We start from the raw sequence: 19617 nt of genomic DNA on the forward strand, positions 1-19617 counted from the left end.
GCTGGCTTTTAGCCTGGCAGTGCCCATCTAACCGCATTACCAGCTTCAGGCCTGGCAAGGTCCCCCCCGACTGCGTGGCCGGCTTTTGGCCTCACAGGCCCAGCAGGTCAGTCAGCCATTTTGTTGCCTGGCAGTGAGCCCCGGGCAGGCTGGATGTTGGCCTGGAGGACTCCCCAGGCTGGCCAGTCAGCTTTTGGCCTTCCAGTGTTTGCCGGCCGGCGGCAGGCTCTTGGCCTGGCAGGGCTTCCCAGGCCTGCAGGCTTCTGGCCTGGCAGGGATCCCCAAGCCGGCCTTTGGCCTGGCAGGCGCCCCGCAACCATCCGACCAGACGGCTTTCTCCTTCGGGCCTTCCTTGCCAGCTGGCTTTTAGCCTGTCTGGGACCCCATGTGCTGGCAGGGGTTCTAGAGGTTATGGGATGGGTTTGGGGTTGGGATGGGTTATGGGATGGTGTTGGGGTGGTTTACACGGGTTATGGGATGGAGTCGTTGGGCGGGTGGGCTCAAAGGGAATGTGCGCAGTCCCCCTCACCTTTTAACCCAAGGACCAGTGCCTTCTGGCTCCCGTGCCGTGCCCTGTCCTACAGCCCCCTCCTCATGCCATGTGGAACGCCAGTGCCAGCAGTGCCAGCAGTGCGGCCACCATGTTAGAACCCTGGCCATGTCACAGCAGTCACCTTGGTCACTACTGCCCCACGCAACGCACTCACCTCTGAGAGCTCTGGCCATTAACAGCCATGTGGGGAGCTAAGAGAGCGAGGCTGGAGGATTCCCAGGATTTAGGTGGGAAGATGTAGCTGGGGACAGCAGGGTCGAAGAGGAGGAGGAGGGGGCCTGCCAGGACCATCAGGCGGCAGACAGGCAAGAGAGCCCGTTCCCGTCACGGCTGGACCAGACGTGTGACCCCCTCGGTGGAGCCCATGGAGGTGGATCCACCTCCTGATGAACCCTTAATAAGCCCTCCGGCCCCTAACGGAGCCCATAACAAAGCCTCTCCTCTTTGCATTGGCAGGAGAAGCCCCTTCAATCCTACCAAAGGATTAAACTGGATGTGTGGAGCAACTGGGGGTACGCGGAATACACCTGCGTGTACCGAGTGGAAATCCACGGCAACGCCTAAAAACCTCTAAAAACACCTAAAAACCCCTAAAAAGCTCTAATAAACCCTAAAAACCCCTAAAAAAATCTAAAAACCATTAAAAACCCTAATAAACCCTAAAACCCCCTAAACTCTGATGTCTATTAGAGGATTTTAATTAGGGATTGATCATTCAATGAAGAGATGTCGATAACTTTCTGCCCACCTCGAGGCTGGTTGGGGGGAGGGAGGAGCTGCGGGGATGAGTTGGGTGGGTGTTTGGGGGGAGACCGGGGTGGGGGCTGGGGCTAAGCCACAGGACAAGCAGGCCAACTTGGCCAAGTTCCCCAGGGCACAGCACATGCTGGATGAGGCAGAGGAACGTGCTGACACGGCTGAGTCCCAGGGTAACAAGCTGCAGGCACGGAGCCGTGACATCAGCATCAAGGTGGGTTCCTACCCCACATCCCTGCCCTCCATCTTCTCACCTCCCTCCATCTCCTTTCCCAATAGAAAGGACTCAGTGAGGAACGAAAGCTGCAGATGCTCTGCCTTCCAGCCCCAACCTCTGATCTCACAAGCCCTTTGGATCTCTCAACTCTCCTGCTTTCAGCCAATAAGAATTGTTGAGCGGCAGCAGCTGCATTTGTGGGACAGGGCTTAGTGTGGGTGGTGCTGTGGGGTTGGTGTGGGAGCCATGGGAGATGGAGGGTGGCCAAGAGTGTGAGTTGGCCACTCAGGCCATCCCACAGTGCCGTGAACCTTGATCCATGGTGACTGAACATCATCGTAACTGGCTGTGGGGCACAGTTGGTTGCTACAGGACAGTATGTTCCCCTATGCACTTCTATGGGTCCCTGCAGGTACATGTGTGAGTGTGTCAGTATAGCTTCTCGGAGTCGGGTTGCTTGGGAATGCAGCCCAAAGCGGGTGGTAAACTCCATCTAAGGCTAAATACCGGCATGAGACCGATAGCCAACAAGTACCGTAGGGGAAATTTGAAAAGAACTTTGAAGAGAGAGTTCAAGAGGGCGTGAAACCGTTAAGAGGGCGACCTCAGGTCCCATATGGGTCTATATTTGTTCCCCTTGGCTCCCCGTGGGTCTCTATTGCTCCCTGTCGTTCTTATGTGGCTCTATGACTCTCTATGATGTTCTTTTGGTTCTCTATGGTTCCTGTGGGTTACTGCCCCTGACAGACGGTGGGAGGGGCCGGGTGATAAGAAGGGCAGAAACAGCCCCATTTCTGTCCCTGGCTGTGTTGTGTAGAGCCCCATGGGGAACTGTGCAGCACTGCAGTCCCGCGAGGAGTGCAGAGCAGGCAAGTGGAGAGGTGCTTGTGTTCCTGGGAGGAGAGCAAGCCGTTCTCTGTGTCTGTGCGAGGAGTGAAGGAGCCAAAATGCCAGCCCAGCTGGGCAGGTGGGTGCAGCAGGCCCAGAATGTGGGGAGGGGAAGCCAGAATCACTGTGTGCTGCCGGGCTTTCTCCAGCCAGGCAGCCAAACTCCCTTTCCGTGGGCACAGCCCTGTTCCTGCTCTCGGGAGGGCCAGAACGGGGCCAGGCCGCTGCCCACCTTAGCACAGCAGAGCCCCTCACTCTCATGCGTCCCATGGGTGCTGTGGCACTGGCCAGCTCTTGCTAAAGGGCCCCCTGGGACTCACAACTCTGCTGGGCAGAGGAACCCGGTGGCAGCTGTCTGCTAAAAGGATCCCAGGAGACCGTGTCCCCACGCTGGGCTGTGATAACCACCATCTGATCTCTCCCTTAGGCAACGTGTCGCTCAAGAGAGGGGAAGAGGGACTCCCGTCCTGCTTCTAGCGGTCCTTTCTGGTGAGTGTTCCCCACCCAAAGCCATCCCAGCACAGCCAAGGAGCGGGACTGTCCCACACAGCATGTCCCCACTGGGTTGGGAGGAGGGAAATGGGCTGCAGGGCTCCGAGCACTCTGGCAAACTAATGGTCTCTCCTGACTGATATCTCCCACAGCTGGAGCCTTCCTCTGGATATTGGGAGCCTGGGGAAATGTCCTGCAGGTCAGTGCCACAGCGTGCGACAGAAGACAAAGCTCTGCCCTTGAGCCTCCATGGGGACAGGAGGAGTTTGGCCATGGGCCCATCGCTGCTGAGACTCTGTGGGCTCCTGAGCCAGGCTGGGGGCTGCCTTGGCAGCAGGACGGGCTTTGGTGTGGCAGCATCTTCCCAGTGCCCAGCACGGAGCTCAGGCTGAAGGCAACAGCACATGGGAAGAAGGGGCCTTTGGCTCGTCCGTGACACTGTGGCGTCTGGAGGGATGGGAAAGCAAGCGGAGAAGCAGCAGATGCTCTGCAGCACGTGGAGGGCTGAAGGGCCCAACTTTGGGCAGCAGTCCTCTGCAAAGTGCTGGGAAGCAGCAGGAAATTCTGCCAGCGGCTCCCTGGGAAGCTCCTTTGGAAGCTCTGGCCGTGCTCCTGGTGCTTCCTCCCATCAAATGCTTTTCCAGGTGGTGTCAGCAGGACCTGTGCATGAGCTCCTGTCTCTGGGGTAAGAACACTTCCTTGCCATGCACCTGGCTCTGTAGCTTGGCCTCGGCTGGCTGTGTGCTCCATGCACGCCTTCACCTTGTGCCCAGGGCTCCAGCCTTTCCCATCTATATGGTGAAGGCAGCCCTTGGCAAAGCAAAGGAACAAAAGGGGCCGGGGGATAAGGAAGGGCACAACCCCCCGGAATCCTTCACCTCGTGGCACTGAAACTCTGACCTGCGGGGTGGACATTGCTGAACAAGACTTGCTTTGCTTTGCCTTCAGGAACTCACTGGTCTGGCCAGAACCAAACCTGAAAAGTACTCAGCTGTCAGTCAGGAAGGAGCTCATTGTAGAATCATTGTTTGATGTCCTGGAGGAGAATGGGATCTACGGTCTGAAGAGAGAGGTAATGATAATGCTCCCTCCTGTTTCCTTCCAGCCCTTTACAGGGACACCTCTGTGCTCTGGCCGCCTGCCCCACACCTGGCTCTCAGGCTCAGCCTCCCCTGTGTCTTGGAGCTACTTTGCTCCCCACACTGAGAGCTGATGCTGGTGCTGGCTGCACGGTAAAGCTGGGATCAGGGTGCTCTGTGCAGAGCCATGAATTCCCCCTGGCTGGGCCCCAGCCAGAAGCCTACTGGGCTTGGCTTGGAGGCTGGATGCGGCCCCTGCCAAGAGACTTGTGCTTCAGACTTCTTAGCTGGAAGGGCCATTCTCCAGACCAGCTGCAACTGGAGCTCTGCAGAGCCTGGCTGGCTCAGGGCACGATCTGACTGCCTGTCAAGGCTGTTCTACAGCAGACACAGGGCTGGCAATACTGGGATCAGGCAGAGCCCAAAGTCCATCTTTGCTGTGTCTCTGGAGTGCAGTTCTTGGGTAGGACTCCCTGCTCACACCCATCTCCTGTCTTTGTGCTCACTGTGCTCAACTTGGCCATTGCACAACTGCAAGCTCCTTGCCCAGCATCCAGCTCTGGCGACTCTTTGCCTCACCGCTGATGGACGCATCTCTCTCATTTCAGCCTGATATTTCTGTTGGAAACTGCTGGGCATTCCAAAGTTCGCAGGGCCATGTTGTCATCCAGCTGCCGGAGAACATCTGGCCCACAGCCTGTGGCCCTGTGGCACGTCTCCAAGGCGGTGTCTCCCTCTGGGGGTGTCAGCAGTGCCCCCGAGACTTTGCCATCTTGGTAAGTCTCTGCCTGCTGCTGCTTCTGGAGGCCCCCGAGGAAAAAGCTTTGCCATAGAGCCCCATAAGAGCCCATTGAAATCCTATAGAGCCCCAGAGACAACCAACAGAACACCATAACCAAAACATAAGACCCCATAGACCACCACAGACACCCCAAAAAGCCCTATAGAGCCCCCACAGACACCCCAGAGAGCCCCATAATGCTCCATAAGACCCCATAGAGCTGCACAAGAAGCTCATAGAGATCCAAAGAGCCTCATGGCGCACCATAGACACCCAACAGGGCCCCATAAGGGCCCTACAGACACCCAACAGAGCCCCATAACTGCCACATAGAGCCCTGTAAGACCCCATAGAGCCACACAAGAGCTCATAGAGCACCATAGAGCCACATGGTAGACACCCAACAGAGCCCCATACAACCCCATACAGTTGGGAGCTCCCAAATTTCAGTGGTGGGCTGCTGCAGAGCACGGCATCCTGCCTGAGGGCACCAAATCCCTCGGCTGGTTCCATGTCTCCAAAGGCCTCTGCTGCTCTTTGTGGCCGAGCAGCTGGGAGCAATTGCTCCACGTGCCCTGACTCAGGTTCACCCTCCGTTGTGCTCCAATCCTACCAGAGCACAGGGAGGGTTGGAAGGGCTCCCACCTTTGGCCTCAGTGTGTTCTTTATGGCACGGCCTGCCTAAGTGTGACCGCCATCATCTCTTGTCTTTGAGGGAGTGGATGAGGACGAAAGGGAAACTCCTGGGACTGTATGTTTATGACGTGGACAGAGATATTGCGCAGACCTTCCACGTTCAGGTATGGCAAGTGCAAGGGGGGAGGCTGGGCTGCCTGCACGGCATGGGAAGAAAGAGCTTTCCTGCCCACCCTCTGCTCTCCAACATGGCCGACTCCCGTGGGGTCCCTTTTGCAAGCCTTTGGAAGCACTTGTTGTGCCAGGGCTCTTCCCATGCCCATAACAAAGCCTCTCCTCTGCTACTGCTTCACTTGTATACTGAGACCTTGAAATAACTACAAACTACTTCACTTATATAATGAGACCTTGAAAGAAAAGATTCTTCTCTTGTTCTAAAGGCACAAACAACATTTGATTCCCACACTGATAAGATCAGTGATAACAAGAGAGGGGTCTGCATGCTAAACAACTATTGAATATGGATCAGAATTCCAGGAAATCATTGACTGTGTATTAGGTTTACCCATATCTATGGGGCGAACAGTGGGAGCTATGGGGCACTATGAGATCTATGGGATGCTTTGGGATCTATGGGGAGAACAGTGGGAGCTATGGGGCACTATGGGGCACTGGTCCCCCTCCGGCCCATAACGAAGCCTCTCCTCTTTGCATTGGCAGGAGAAGCCCCTTCAGTCCTACGAAAGGATTAAAATGGATGTACGCAGCAACTGGGGGAACGCGGAATACACCTGCGTGTATCAATTGGAAATCCACGGCAACCCCTAAAAACACCTAGAAACCCCTAAAAATCCCTAATAAACCCTAAAAACCCCTAAAAAAACCTAAAAACCATAAAAAACCCTAATAAACCCTAAAAACCCCTAAACTCTGATGTCTACCAGAGGGTTTTAATTAGGGATTGATCATTCAATGAAGAGATGTCGATAACTTTCTGCCCGCCTCGAGGCTGGTTGGGGGGAGGGAGGAGCTGCGGGGCTGAGTTGGGAGGGTGTTTGGGGGGGGGACCGGGGTGGGGATCGGGGCTAAGCCACAGGACAAGCAGGCCAACTTGGCCAAGTTCCCCAGGGCACAGCACATGCCGGATGAGGCAGAGGAACGTGCTGACATGGCTGAGTCCCAGGTAACAAGCTGCAGGCACGGAGCCGTGACATCAGCATCAAGGTGGGTTCCTACCCCACATCCCTGCCCTCCATCTTCTCACCTCCCTCCATCTCCTTTCCCAATAGAAAGGACTCAGTGAGGAACGAAAGCTGTGGATGCTCTGCCTTCCAGCCCCAACCTCTGATCTCACAACCCCTTTGGATCTCTCAACTCTCCTGCTTTCAGCCAATAAGAATTGTTGAGCGGCAGCAGCTGCATTTGTGGGACAGGGCTTAGTGTGGGTGGTGCTGTGGGGTTGGTGTGGGAGCCACGGGAGATGGAGGGTGGCCAAGAGTGTGAGTTGGCCACTCAGGCCATCCCACAGTGCCGTGAACTGTGGTACTAAAGGGCTGGACTGGAAGCACTGAGGTTTTGAGGGCCTGATGCACAGAGGGAGGCCAAAAAAGAGACCATGAGTCCATGAACATTTGTGGCACAAAGGAAGGCTTAGAGCTGTAATGGAGAACACACCTGGAGGCACAGATGCCTGCAAGATGTCCTAGAGGCATAGGGGGAGGCCTAAAGGCTTAGAGATTGCCCAGGAGGCTTAGAGGCCTTAAGGTAAAACAGCCTGGAGGGAGGCCGAGAGCCTGGCCAAGAGGCCTTGCAGCTTAGTAGTCTTGAGGCCAAAGGGAGGCATGGAGGCCAAGCAAGAGAAAGCCTAGAAGAGCAGAGGCCAAGAGGAGCTGGGGGTTGTACTTGTACCTCGAGGTCTGGACACCTACAGCCCAAGAAGCCTGAAGGCCTTGAAGCTGGACTAGAGGTCTTGAGACAGAGAGGCCAAGAGAGCCACAGGGTGGCCCAGGGGCACTCAGGCACCAAAGAAGGTGCAGAGGTGTACGGACTTAGACACCTATGGGAGGGCTTAGAGACATGGAGGTGCAGAGGAAGACTGAGATGGCTAGAGGACTAGAGGCCTCTCTCCTGGCCTGCAGGCCAGGTCTAGTGCTCTCTCTCATTGGCATCCGTGGTCTCTCATCCTCTTGAAAAGCTTCTTGTTCCATAGGTCTCCATTAACCCCTTGGTTACTAGGTGTAGGCCCTCAGGGCCACCACACAGGTCTGTAGGAATTAGGCCTCAAGGCCGCTAATGATACACTCCTCTTTGATGGCTGACCAGAGGTGATGGCTGGTGAGAGGACGCTAAGTGCTGGCTTCAGTTTAACTCTTTAATCCCTTTAGTTCCTTTTGAGCAACCTCTATTACCATTCTGCTGAGAATGGTTTAAGTTGCACCTGTGGCTGGCATCAGGAGCAACTTAATTAAACCACTGCAGAGCTTCAAATAACATAAAGAAACAAACTGTTGCATGTTCTAGGGGAATATGCAGACATCACACAAGACAGATTATGCACAGATCACTGATTTTTCTAGAAGATCAATCTATCCCCTGTTCTTGCTGTATTCTTTCCTCTTTTCCTCCTTTCCAATCTCATTTAAAGGAAATTCTCATCTCACTGCCTGGACAATTGTTTTCATAACACTTCTGGGCATGTGTCATTTCCATAACCGACTGGTCCTGACTGCGCAGCACTCCCCATTCACACCAGCTACTCCGTCAATTGAAACCAAAACAAGTGAAAAACAAGCAATCTGAACAGCCAGCAGGACCCAGCTAAGCTCTGCTGTGTGATCTACCCCTGGATCTGAGGGGTCACCGTCAGGAAGCGCCCGCTGTGACCGAAGCCAGCCACTGGGAACATCCCTACATCCAGCATGTCAGCATAGATGGACCCAAGGATGGGAGCTGGAGATGCTTCTGCAGAAGGCCACCTGATCCCAGAGGAGCCATTCCAAAGTGCTCCGCAGCTCTGTATACTATAACCAGTGGACATAAACAGACACAACTTTAGCATGGGGCCTGGGGGGGGGTTTGGGGAACACAACCAGTGCCCTCCAGGCATACAGCAGGGCTGCTGGCTGCTCATGGCAGTGTTCCATACACAGGACAACTGCTGGTGGCCTGTGCTAATAGGCACAAGGGAACGGGATGCCACGGCTGAGGAGAAGCCTGTTTGGCAGTGTTCAGGCTCAGCACAGAACACACCAAATCCTCTGCCAAATCCTCTCGCAATGCTTGTATAATTTCCTGTCACAATACATGCTGACACAATTTAAAATGAGTGATGCTCAATTAAAGTTCATGTTCTTTTATGGGCCAGTGCCAGATGGTGCTACTGGAGGCATGTGGTTGTGAGGTGCAGGTCCATCCTACGCTCCATCAGTCCCATGCAGACCATCACCAGATGCTGCACATGATCTGACAGCAGCACTGGAATGCTTTGATGGCATTTCATTCCTTCCGCTGATCCTAGAGGCCCAAAGACTCACCGGGAGTAATACGGATGTTTCAGGGGCAGCAGGAGGGGAGTGTCTGCCCTCCAGGGCAAGATACAGGTCGTATTTCTATCCTGGGTCAACGCTTCAGCTTGTACTGGGGCATGACCCGGCCGCCTGTACCACACCTTCTGGCCAGATGTCTGCAGCTGCATAACTGTCATGGTTGTGTAATGTTTGCTATTGGTTTCCCACCTCACGACATCCTGTGGAGCGCAGAGAAGAACTACACAGCCCAGAGGACCTCAATTTCAATTACATTGTATTATATTGTGTTATCTTGCATTCCCACATTGTAGTTAGTAAAGTAAGTCTTCCTCCTTAGATCGTTGCTGCTGCTGCTCTGTTTGTTTCCTTGAGCCCAGCTCCCATCCACCTACCATTTTCCTTTTTCCCTTCCCACATTTTGGAGACCATGGGGGGCACAGGCCTACGGCACCCCTGTCACAGACATGGATTGATCTAGATCTAGTGTTAGGACAAGAGGGAATGGTTTTAAACTGAGATGGGAAGGCTTAAATTAAATACTAGGAGGAAGTCTTTCACTCTGAAGGTGGTGACGCACTGGAACAGGTTGCCCAAGGAGGCTGTGGATGCCCCATCCCTGCAGGCATTCAAGGCCAGGCTGGACGTGGCTCTGGGCAGCCTGGGCTGCTGGTTGGCGACTCTGCACATAGCAGGGGGTTGGAAGTGGATGAGCATTACGTTCCTTTTCAACCCAGGCCATTCTATGAGTCTGTGACTTTCCCAGCCCCTGCCAGCAGCACACGGCCTGTCCGTGCCCAGGATGAGAGCAGCTGTGCAATGGCACAGCCATCTTTACTAGGGCATCCAAAGGAGCTCGGAGCTGTTTCTGGGAATTCCAGCCTTGGGCTGGGGGCAAACCCACGGGGTCTGTCCCTCCTGGGCACACCCTGTGAGCTCATAGAAGGCGTCACTTGGCCCTCACAGCTGTCAGCCATTATGACATCAGAACCTGCCGTCCTACTGAGCCACACTGCAGAGCTGTGCAGCACTGCCGTCCCGCGAGGAGTGCAGAGCAGGCGAGTGGAGAGGTGCTTGTGTTCCTGGGAGGAGAGCAAGCCGTTCTCTGTGTCTGTGCGAGGAGTGAAGGAGCCAAAATGCCAGCCCAGCTGGGCAGGTGGGTGCAGCAGGCCCAGAATGTGGGGAGGGGAAGCCAGAATCACTGTGTGCTGCCGGGCTTTCTCCAGCCAAGCAGCCCAAACTCCCTTTCCGTGGGCACAGCCCTGTTCCTGCTCTCGGGAGGGCCAGAACGGGGCCAGGCCGCTGCCCACCTTAGCACAGCAGAGCCCCTCACTCTCATGCGTCCCATGGGTGCTGTGGCACTGGCCAGCTCTTGCTAAAGGGCCCCCTGGGACTCACAACTCTGCTGGGCAGAGGAACCCGGTGGCAGCTGTCTGCTAAAAGGATCCCAGGAGACCGTGTCCCCACGCTGGGCTGTGATAACCACCATCTGATCTCTCCCTTAGGCAACGTGTCGCTCAAGAGAGGGGAAGGAGGACTCCCATCCTGCTTCTAGCGGTCCTTTCTGGTGAGTGTTCCCTACACAAAGCCATCCCAGCACAGCCAAGGAGCGGGACTGTCCCACACAGCATGTCCCCACTGGGTTGGGAGGAGGGAAATGGGCTGCAGGGCTCCGAGCACTCTGGCAAACTAATGGTCTCTCCTGACTGATGTCTCCCACAGCTGGAGCCTTCCTCTGGATATTGGGAGCCTGGGGAAATGTCCTGCAGGTCAGTGCCACAGCGTGTGGCAGAAGACAAAGCTCTGCCCTTCAGCCTCCGTGGGGACAGGAGGAGTTTGGCCACAGGCCCATCGCTGCTGAGACTCTGTGGGCTCCTGAGCCAGGCTGGGGGCTGCCTTGGCAGCAGGACGGGCTTTGGTGTGGCAGCATCTTCCCAGTGCCCAGCACGGAGCTCAGGCTGAAGGCAACAGCACATGGGAAGAAGGGGCCTTTGGCTCGTCCGTGACACTGTGGCGTCTGGAGGGATGGGAAAGCAAGCGGAGAAGCAGCAGATGCTCTGCAGCACGTGGAGGGCTGAAGGGCCCAACTTTGGGCAGCGGTCCTCTGCAAAGTGCTGGGAAGCAGCAGGAAATTCTGCCAGCGGCTCCCTGGGAAGCTCCTTTGGAAGCTCTGGCCGTGCTCCTGGTGCTTCCTCCCATCAAATGCTTTTTTCTTCCAGGTGGTGTCAGCAGGACCTGTGCATGAGCTCCCGTCTCAGGGGTAAGAACACTTCCTTGCCATGCACCTGGCTCTGTAGCTTGGCCTCGGCTGGCTGTGTGCTCCATGCACGCCTTCACCTTGTGCCCAGGGCTCCAGCCTTTCCCATCTATATGGTGAAGGCAGCCCTTGGCAAAGCAAAGGAACCAAAGGGGCTGGGGGATAAGGAAGGGCACAACCCCCCGGAATCCTTCACCTCGTGGCACTGGAACTCTGACCTGCGGGATGGACGTTGCTGAACAAGACTTGCTTTGCTTTGCCTTCAGGAACTCAATGGCTGGGCGAGACTTCCACCTGATAAGTTATGAGCGGTCAATCAGGACGCATCTCATTGCACAAGCAGTGTATGATGTCCTTGGGGAGAATGGGATCGACGAACTGACGAGACAGGTAATGGTACTGCTCCCTTCCAGCCCTTTACAGGGACAGCTCTGTGCTCTGGCCGCCTGCCCCACACCTGGCTCTCAGGCTCAGCCTCCCCTGTGTCTTGGAGCTACTTTGCTCCCCACACTGAGAGCTGATGCTGGTGCTAGCTGCACGGTAAAGCTGGGATCAGGGTGCTCTGTACAGAGCCATGAATTCCCCCTGGCTGGGCCCCAGCCAGAAGCCTGCTGGGCTTGGCTTGGAGGCTGGATGCGGCCCCTGCCAAGAGACTTGTGCTTCAGACTTCTTAGCTGGAAGGGCCATTCTCCAGACCAGCTGCAACTGGAGCTCTGCAGAGCCTGGCTGGCTCAGGGCACGATCTGACTGCCTGTCCAGGCTGTTCTACAGCAGACACGGGGCTGGCAACACTCGGATCAGGCAGAGCCCAAAGTCCATCTTTGCTGTGTCTCTGGAGTGCAGTTCTTGGGTAGGACTCCCTGCTCACACCCATCTCCTGTCTTTGTGCTCACTGCTGTCTCTCCATTCCCTGTTTGTTGCCAGGAAATTTTTCTGTTGACACGGACTGAAATTGACAGCATCGTGCAAGACAGCTACTTGATGCCCAACTGGGCTCTGAAATCCCTGGGTATGTAGACAGCTTCAGACTCAGCAGTTCCCATACACAGCGGGAGGGATTCTGCACCCCAGAGCCCCGCCAAGAGCTTTGGGGAATGAGCATTCACTCCTTCAGCTTGTCTCTGGGCTGTCCCAGTGCACGTCTGTCCATCTTTATTTCAGGTGCCACTGTTGATGCGGAGAGGACAACCAAGAGTTACGGTGGGAAAGGCCGGCTTTCTCCCTTCTTTTCCACCGCAAAGTCCCCTGAGACCCTCTTGCAGGTATGGCAGGAGAAGTGCTGACTGTGGGCTTCCCCCCTTGCTTTCACCCCCCTCCCCCCGCAGACACCCCACAGAGCCCCATAAGGGCTCCCCCTCCATCCCCCAGCCCTTCCTTCCCCCGATCTGTCCCCCTCCATCCTTTCCCCCTCACCATCCTTTCCCCCTCCCCAACCTTCCTTCCATCCTTCTGCCCCCATCCTTCTCCCCCCTTTCTTCCACCACCCTTCCCCCCCATCCTCCCATTTCCTCCCTCCATCCTCCCCGATCCTTCCCCCAGTCTTTCCTACCCCCAACCCTTCCCCCCATTCTCCCTCCCCCCATCCTCACCCCATTCTGGCTGCACATCCATTTCCTTTGGCCCAGCTGCTCTGCTCAGCCCACACTCTTCCCCACATCACTGACACCAGCGTTGGGAGGGTGCTGGGCTGACAGATGCTGGGGAGGGCTGCCCCGCCGGCTCTGGGCAAGCAAAGAAAGGCGGTTGACTCCAGAGCTGTTGTCCAAACCTTTGCATATTCCCCTCCTGTCCCTTGAGTAGCGTTCCATTACGGGGAGCACGGCAGCCCACACAGAAGACAAATTCTGTGCTCCTTGCCCAGCATCCAGCTCTGGCGACTCTTTGCCTCACCGCTGATGGACGCATCTCTCTCATTTCAGCCTGATATTTCTGTTGGAAACTGCTGGGCATTCCAAGGTTCGCAGGGCCACGTTGTCATCCAGCTGCCTCAGAACATCTGGCCCACAGCTTTCACCCTGTGGCATGTCTCCAAGGCGGTGTCTCCCTCTGGGGATGTCAACAGTGCCCCCAGAGACTTTGCCATCTTGGTAAGTCTCTGCCTGCTGCTGCTTCTGGAGGCCCCCGAGGAAAAAGCTTTGCCATAGAGCCCCATAAGAGCCCATTGAAATCCTATAGAGCCCCAGAGACAACCAACAGAACACCATAACCACAACATAAGACCCCATAGACCCCCAAAGAGCCCTATAGAGCCCCCACAGACACCCCATAGAGCCCCATAATGCTCCATAAGACCCCCTAGAGCTGCACAAGAAGCTCATAGAGAACCAAAGAGCCTCATGGTGCCCCACAGACACCCAACAGGGCCCCATAAGGGCCCTACAGACACCCAACAGAGCCCCATAACTGCCACATAGAGCCCTGTAAGACCCCATAGAGCCACACAAGAGCTCATAGAGCACCATAGAGCCACACGGTAGACACCCAACAGAGCCCCATACGACCCCATACTGTTGGGAGCTCCCAAATTTCAGTGGTGGGCTGCTGCAGAGCACGGCATCCTGCCTGAGGGCACCGAATCCCTCGGCTGGTTCCATGTCTCCAAAGGCCTCTGCTGCTCTTTGTGGCCGAGCAGCTGGGAGCAATTGCTCCACGTGCCCTGACTCAGGTTCGCCCTCCGTTGTGCTCCAATCCTACCAGAGCACAGGGAGGGTTGGAAGGGCTCCCACCTTTGGCCTCAGTGTGTTCTTTATGGCACAGCCTGCCTAAGTGTGACCGCCATCATCTCTTGTCTTTGAGGGAGTGGATGAGGACGAAAGGGAAACTCTCCTGGGACTGTATGTTTATAACGTGGGTGAAGATATTGCGCAGACCTTCCACGTTCAGGTATGGCAAGTGCAAGGGGGGAGGCCGGGCTGCCTGCAAGTCATGGGAAGAAAGAGCTTTCCTGCCCACCCTCTGCTCTCCAACATGGCCGACTCCCGTGGGGTCCCTTTTGCAAGCCTTTGGAAGCACTTGTTGTGCCGGGGCTCTTCCCATGCCCATAACAAAGCCTCTCCTCTGCTACTGCTTCACTTGTATACTGAGACCTTGAAATAACTACAAACTACTTCACTTATATACTGAGACCTTGAAATAACAACAAACTACTTCACTTATATACTGAGACCTTGAAATAACAACAAACTACTTCACTTCTATACTGAGACCTTGAAAGAAAAGATTCTTCTCTTGTTCTAAAGGCACAAACAACATTTGATTCCCACACTGATAAGATGGCTGATAACAAGAGAGGGGTCTGCATGCTAAACAACTATTGAATATGGATCAGAATTCCTGGAAATCATTGACTGTGTATTAGGTTTACCCATATCTATGGGGCGAACAGTGGGAGCTGTGGGGTACTATGAGATCTATGGGATGCTTTGGGATCTATGGGGAGAACAGTGGGAGCTATGGGGCACTATGGGGCACTGGTCCCCCTCTGGCCCATAACGAAGCCTTTCCTCTTTGCATTGGCAGGAGAAGCCCCTTCAGTCCTACAAAAGGATTAAAATGGATGTACGCAGCAACTGGGGGAACGCGGAATACACCTGCGTGTACCGATTGGAAATCCACGGCAACCCCTAAAAACTCCTAAAAACCCCTAAAAAGCCCTAATAAACCCTAAAAACCCCTAAAAAAACCTAAAAACCATAAAAAACCCTAATAAACCCTTAAAACCCCTAAACTCTGATGTCTACCAGAGGGTTTTAATTAGGGATTGATCATTCAATGAAGAGATGTCGATAACTTTCTGCCCGCCTCGAGGCTGGTTGGGGGGAGGGAGGAGCTGCGGGGATGAGTTGGGTGGGTGTTTGGGGGGGGGGACCGGGGTGGGGACCGGGGCTAAGCCACAGGACAAGCAGGCCAACTTGGCCAAGTTCCCCAGGGCACAGCACATGCTGGATGAGGCAGAGGAACGTGCTGACACGGCTGAGTCCCAGGTAACAAGCTGCAGGCACGGAGCCGTGACATCAGCATCAAGGTGGGTTCCTACCCCACATCCCTGCCCTCCATCTTCTCACCTCCCTCCATCTCCTTTCCCAATAGAAAGGACTCAGTGAGGAACGAAAGCTGCAGATGCTCTGCCTTCCAGCCCCAACCTCTGATCTCACAACCCCTTTGGATCTCTCAACTCTCCTGCTTTCAGCCAATAAGAATTGTTGAGCGGCAGCAGCTGCATTTGTGGGACAGGGCTTAGTGTGGGTGGTGCTGTGGGGTTGGTGTGGGAGCCACGGGAGATGGAGGGTGGCCAAGAGTGTGAGTTGGCCACTCAGGCCATCCCACAGTGCCGTGAACTGTGGTACTAAAGGGCTGGACTGGAAGCACTGAGGTTTTGAGGGCCTGATGCACAGAGGGAGGCCAAAAAAGAGACCACGAGTCCATGAGCATTTATGGCACAAAGGAAGGCTTAGAGCTGTAATGGAGAACACACCTGGAGGCACAGATGCCTGCAAGCTGTCCTAGAGGCATAGGGGGAGGCCTAAAGGCTTAGAGGTTGCCCAGGAGGCTTAGAGGCCTTAAGGTAAAACAGCCTGGAGGGAGGCCGAGAGCCTGGCCAAGAGGCCTTGCAGCTTAGTAGTCTTGAGGCCAAAGGGAGGCGTGGACTTCTTCCTTCTTCCACCCGGGCGGTAACGCCGGACAATCCACCCGCCCTTGTTTCTCCATCCCCGGTACCGGAACTGAAAAGAGCCGAAAAAAGCCGAAGTTCGGCTGGTGTTCGGAGCCGGTTCGGCTGCCGGAGGAGCCTTCTGAAGGGTATTCCGGCTTACTTCCGTGTAGGTCTGGCCACTTCCGGTCCGGTTCGGCTCTCTTCGGAAGTATTCGGACGCGCTCGGGTCGTTCTGAAGCGACTTCCGGTTTACTTTCGGTTTGCTCCGAGATCCACTCCGTCTCCGTTCGGAAGCGCTCGGGTCTTTTCGGAGCGAGTTCCGGTTTACTTCCGGGTTCCTTCGATTTCACCTTCGGAATTATTCGGAACCGCTCGGGTCGGGTTCGGAACCGCTCCCAGCGACTTCCGGTTGACTTCCGGGTTGTTACAGGCGGCTTCCGGTCGGGTTCGGAGCTGTTCGGAACCTTTCGGAAACGCTCGGGTCCATTTCGGGATCGCTACGAGCGATTTCCGGGTTTTTCGGGCTTCGGTTCCGTTCGGAAGCGCTCGGGTCAACTTCGGAAACATTCAGAAACTTTCGGGTCCAGTTCGGAGCCGTTCGGGGTCGCTACGAGCGACTTCCGGGTTTCTTCAGGCTTCGGAACCATTCGGATCCTTTCGGAAGCTCTCGGGTTCACTTCGGAGGAGCTCGGAAACGCTCGGAGCCCTTCGGGTCCACTTCGGAGCCATTCGGGATCGCTACGAGCAATTTCCGTGTCTCTTCGGGCTTCGGACCCTTTCGGAACCATTCGGAACCGTTCGGAAGCGCTCCGGTCGACTTTGGAGACGCTCGGAAACACTCGGGTCCAGTTCGGAGCCATTCGGGGTCGTTACGATCGACTTTAGTGTTTCTTCAGTCTTCGGAACCGTTCGGAACCTTTCGGAAGCGCTCGGGTCGACTTAGGAACCACTCGGGTGCACTCGGATGCGCTCGGAGCCGCTCGGGTCAAGTTCGGAGCCGCTCCGCTCGACTTCCGGGTTTCTTCGGGCTTCGGAAGCCTTCGGAACCGTTCGGAACCGTTCGGAACCCGGAAGTCCCTTTATGCCTCTCTAAACCCGGAAGTCTCTTCTACCCTGTCCAACTCTATGGCCCTGGAGGACCGTCTCAATACAATCAATGCGTTGCCATCTGTTTAATGAGTTACAAGCGTTAATTAATGAGCTTTAATTAATCCCGGAGCAACATCCGGGTCTTTTCTAGATCCGTACTGAAGAGGCGAGCCAAGATGGCGGCCGGGAGAGACCGGAAGTAGCGATTGAGGCGCTGGGTTTGGAGTTCCTATAGGTGCCAAATAGTGAGCCATTAAAATGAATGGAGGCTCTGAGCTGCCAAACAGTGAGCCATTAGAATGAATGGAGGCCCATAGGTGCCAAATAGGGAGCTATTACAGTGAATGGAGGGCCAGATAGCTGCCAAATAGTGATTCATATGAATGAATGGAGCCCCATAGGAATGAATGGAGGCCCATAGGTGCCAAATAGGGATCCATTCGAATGAATGGAGGGCCAGGGATGCCAAATAGTTACCCCATAGAGCCCCATAGAGACCCCATAAACCCCATAGAGACCCCATAGCACCCCATAGAGCCCTATAGCCCCCCATAGACCCCCATAGAGATCCATAGACCCCTATAGACCCCCCATAGAGCCCCATAGATCCCAACAGACCCCCATAGAGCTCCATAGAACACCATAGAACCCCATAGAGCCCCACAGACCTTCATAGAACTCCATAGAGCCCCACAGACACCCCATAAACCCCCAAAGACCCCCATAGAGCCCCATAGAGCCCCATATAGACCCCATAGAGCCCCATAGAGACCCATAGAGCCCCATAGACCCCCATATACCCCCATAGACCCCCACAGACCCCATAGCTGCCAAATAGTGACCCATAGACCCCTATAGACCCCCCATAGAGCCCCATAGACCCCCATAGGACCCCATAGAGCCCCATAGACCCCCATAGACCCCATAAGGCTCCATAGAACACCATAGAACCCCATAGAGCCCCACAGACCCCCATAGAACCCCATAGAACCCCATAGAGCCCCATAGACACCCCATAAACCCCCACAGACCCCCATAGGACCCCATAGAGCCCCATAGAGCCCCATATAGACCCCATAGAGCCCCATAGAGACCCATAGAGCCCCATAGACCCCCATATACCCCCATAGACCCCCATAGACCCCATAGCTGCCAAATAGTGACCCATAGACCCCTATAGACCCCCCATAGACCCCCATAGGACCCCATAGAGCCCCATAGACCCCCATAGACCCCCATAGACCCCATAAGGCTCCATAGAGCCCCATAGAACCCAATAGGACACCATAGAACCCCATAGGACCCAATTGGATCCAATAGGACCCCATATAGACCCCATAGCCACCCATAGAGCCCCATAGACCCCTATAGACCCCATAGACCCCCATAGAACCCCATATATACCCCATAGACCCACCATATTCCCGGTGCTATAACCCAGCACCAATAGGATCCCGTCAGGGCACCCGCTCTTCAAGTAATGCTGGCTCCCCATAGGGAAGAATAGGACGTCCCCCACTTCCACCTCGAAGCTCAGGCTCTCCCCATTCTCCAACACCAGGCCGGCCTGCATTCGCATATTCATGAGCTCATTAAGCCTCATTTGCATCCCACCCCCCTATATCCCCTATATATAATATAGGGCCTTACCTTGCCACAGCCTTGGAGGATGTAAGCCAGCTCGTTAGTGTTAAGATGATAATGGGGTTGGCCAAGTTCATTAGGGAAGATCCTTAGGGTGGCTATGGTGAGAGGATCGGGGTGCTGCAATGGGTTATATATAGGATCATATAGGGTTATATAGGTTTATATGGGGGTCTATGGGGTCCTATGGGGGTCTATGGGGCTCTATGGGAATCTGTGGGGTGGCTATGGGGTCCTATGGGGCTCTATGGGAGTCAATGGATCACTATTTGGCAGCTATGGAGCTCTATGGGGTTCTATGGGGTTCTATGGGGCTCTATGGGGGTCCTGTGGGGGGTCTATGAGGGTCGTAGGGGTCCTATGGGGTCCAATGAATCACTATTTGGCAGCTATGGGGGCTAATGGATCGCTATTTGACAGCTATGGGGCTCTATGGGGTTCTATGGGGGGTTATGGGGTCTATGGGGCTCTATGGGGTCCTATGGGGCTCTATGGGGTCTAATGGGTCTGTATTTGGCAGCTATGGGGCTCTATGGGGTCCAGTGGAGGGTTATGGGGTCTTATGGGGCTCTATAGGGTCCTATGGGGTGGTTATGGGGGTCTATGGGGTCCTATGGGGCTCTATGGGTCACTATTTGGCAGCTATGGGGCTCTATGGGGGTCCTATGGGGGGTCTATGGGGTCTAATGGATCCCTATGGGGCTCTATGGGGCTCTATGGGGGTCTATAGGGTCCTATGCGGTGGCTATGGGACTCTGTGGGGTCCTATGGGGGGTTATGGGGCTCTATGGGGTTCTATGGGGCTCTATGGGGTTCTATGGGGCTCTATGGGGGAATATGGATGACTATTTGGCAGCTATGGGGTCCTATGGGACTCTACGGATCACTATTTGGCAGCTATGGGGCTCTATGTAATCGAATGGATCACTATTTGGCAACTACGCTTTCCAATGTAAACTAAGGGATCACTATTTGGCAACGCTGGTTTCCTATGTCTTTTAATGGCTCACTATTTGGCAACAATGGGCCCCTATGTATACCAATAACTCC

General features: G+C 55.1%; 1 protein-coding gene, 1 long non-coding RNA gene and 1 pseudogene across 3 annotated transcripts; all 3 read left to right on the forward strand.

The window, feature by feature from the left end:
• Positions 1-2272: 2272 nt before the first annotated feature.
• LOC146751803 (uncharacterized) lies at positions 2273-4670 on the forward strand (annotated as a pseudogene).
• Positions 4671-10781: 6111 nt separating this feature from the next.
• LOC146751804 (SUN domain-containing protein 2-like) lies at positions 10782-14910 on the forward strand. Of its 2 annotated transcripts, XM_085533505.1 has the most exons (7): positions 10782-11186; positions 11450-11573; positions 12108-12192; positions 12345-12445; positions 13103-13270; positions 13980-14066; positions 14703-14910. In XM_085533505.1, the coding sequence occupies exons 2-7, from the start codon at positions 11457-11459 to the stop codon at positions 14808-14810; spliced, it is 666 nt and encodes a 221-aa protein (XP_085389631.1). In that variant the 5' UTR covers positions 10782-11186; positions 11450-11456; the 3' UTR covers positions 14811-14910. The 2 variants fall into 2 exon arrangements, with proteins under 2 accessions (XP_085389631.1, XP_085389630.1); XM_085533504.1 differs by having other exon boundaries at positions 10782-11573.
• Positions 14911-15530: 620 nt separating this feature from the next.
• LOC146751805 (uncharacterized) lies at positions 15531-17457 on the forward strand. The gene is made up of 2 exons (XR_014941127.1): positions 15531-17240; positions 17325-17457. It is a non-coding gene; the product is annotated as an uncharacterized LOC146751805 (long non-coding RNA).
• Positions 17458-19617: the final 2160 nt, after the last annotated feature.

Source organism: Coturnix japonica, unplaced genomic scaffold (assembly GCF_054131305.1).
Source record: "Coturnix japonica strain WE unplaced genomic scaffold, WE-NBRP24 Scf061, whole genome shotgun sequence".
Classification (NCBI taxonomy): Eukaryota; Metazoa; Chordata; class Aves; order Galliformes; family Phasianidae; genus Coturnix; species Coturnix japonica.

Bases quoted from the DNA above. Each gene is read 5' to 3' on its own strand.
- LOC146751804 (XM_085533504.1), top strand. From the start codon at position 11,409: ATGGACGTTGCTGAACAAGACTTGCTTTGCTTTGCCTTCAGGAACTCA. The intron at 12,193-12,344 runs GTATGTAGACAG...TCTTTATTTCAG, and splicing joins CTGGGCTCTGAAATCCCTGG to GTGCCACTGTTGATGCGGAG. The intron at 13,271-13,979 runs GTAAGTCTCTGC...CTTGTCTTTGAG, and splicing joins CCAGAGACTTTGCCATCTTG to GGAGTGGATGAGGACGAAAG.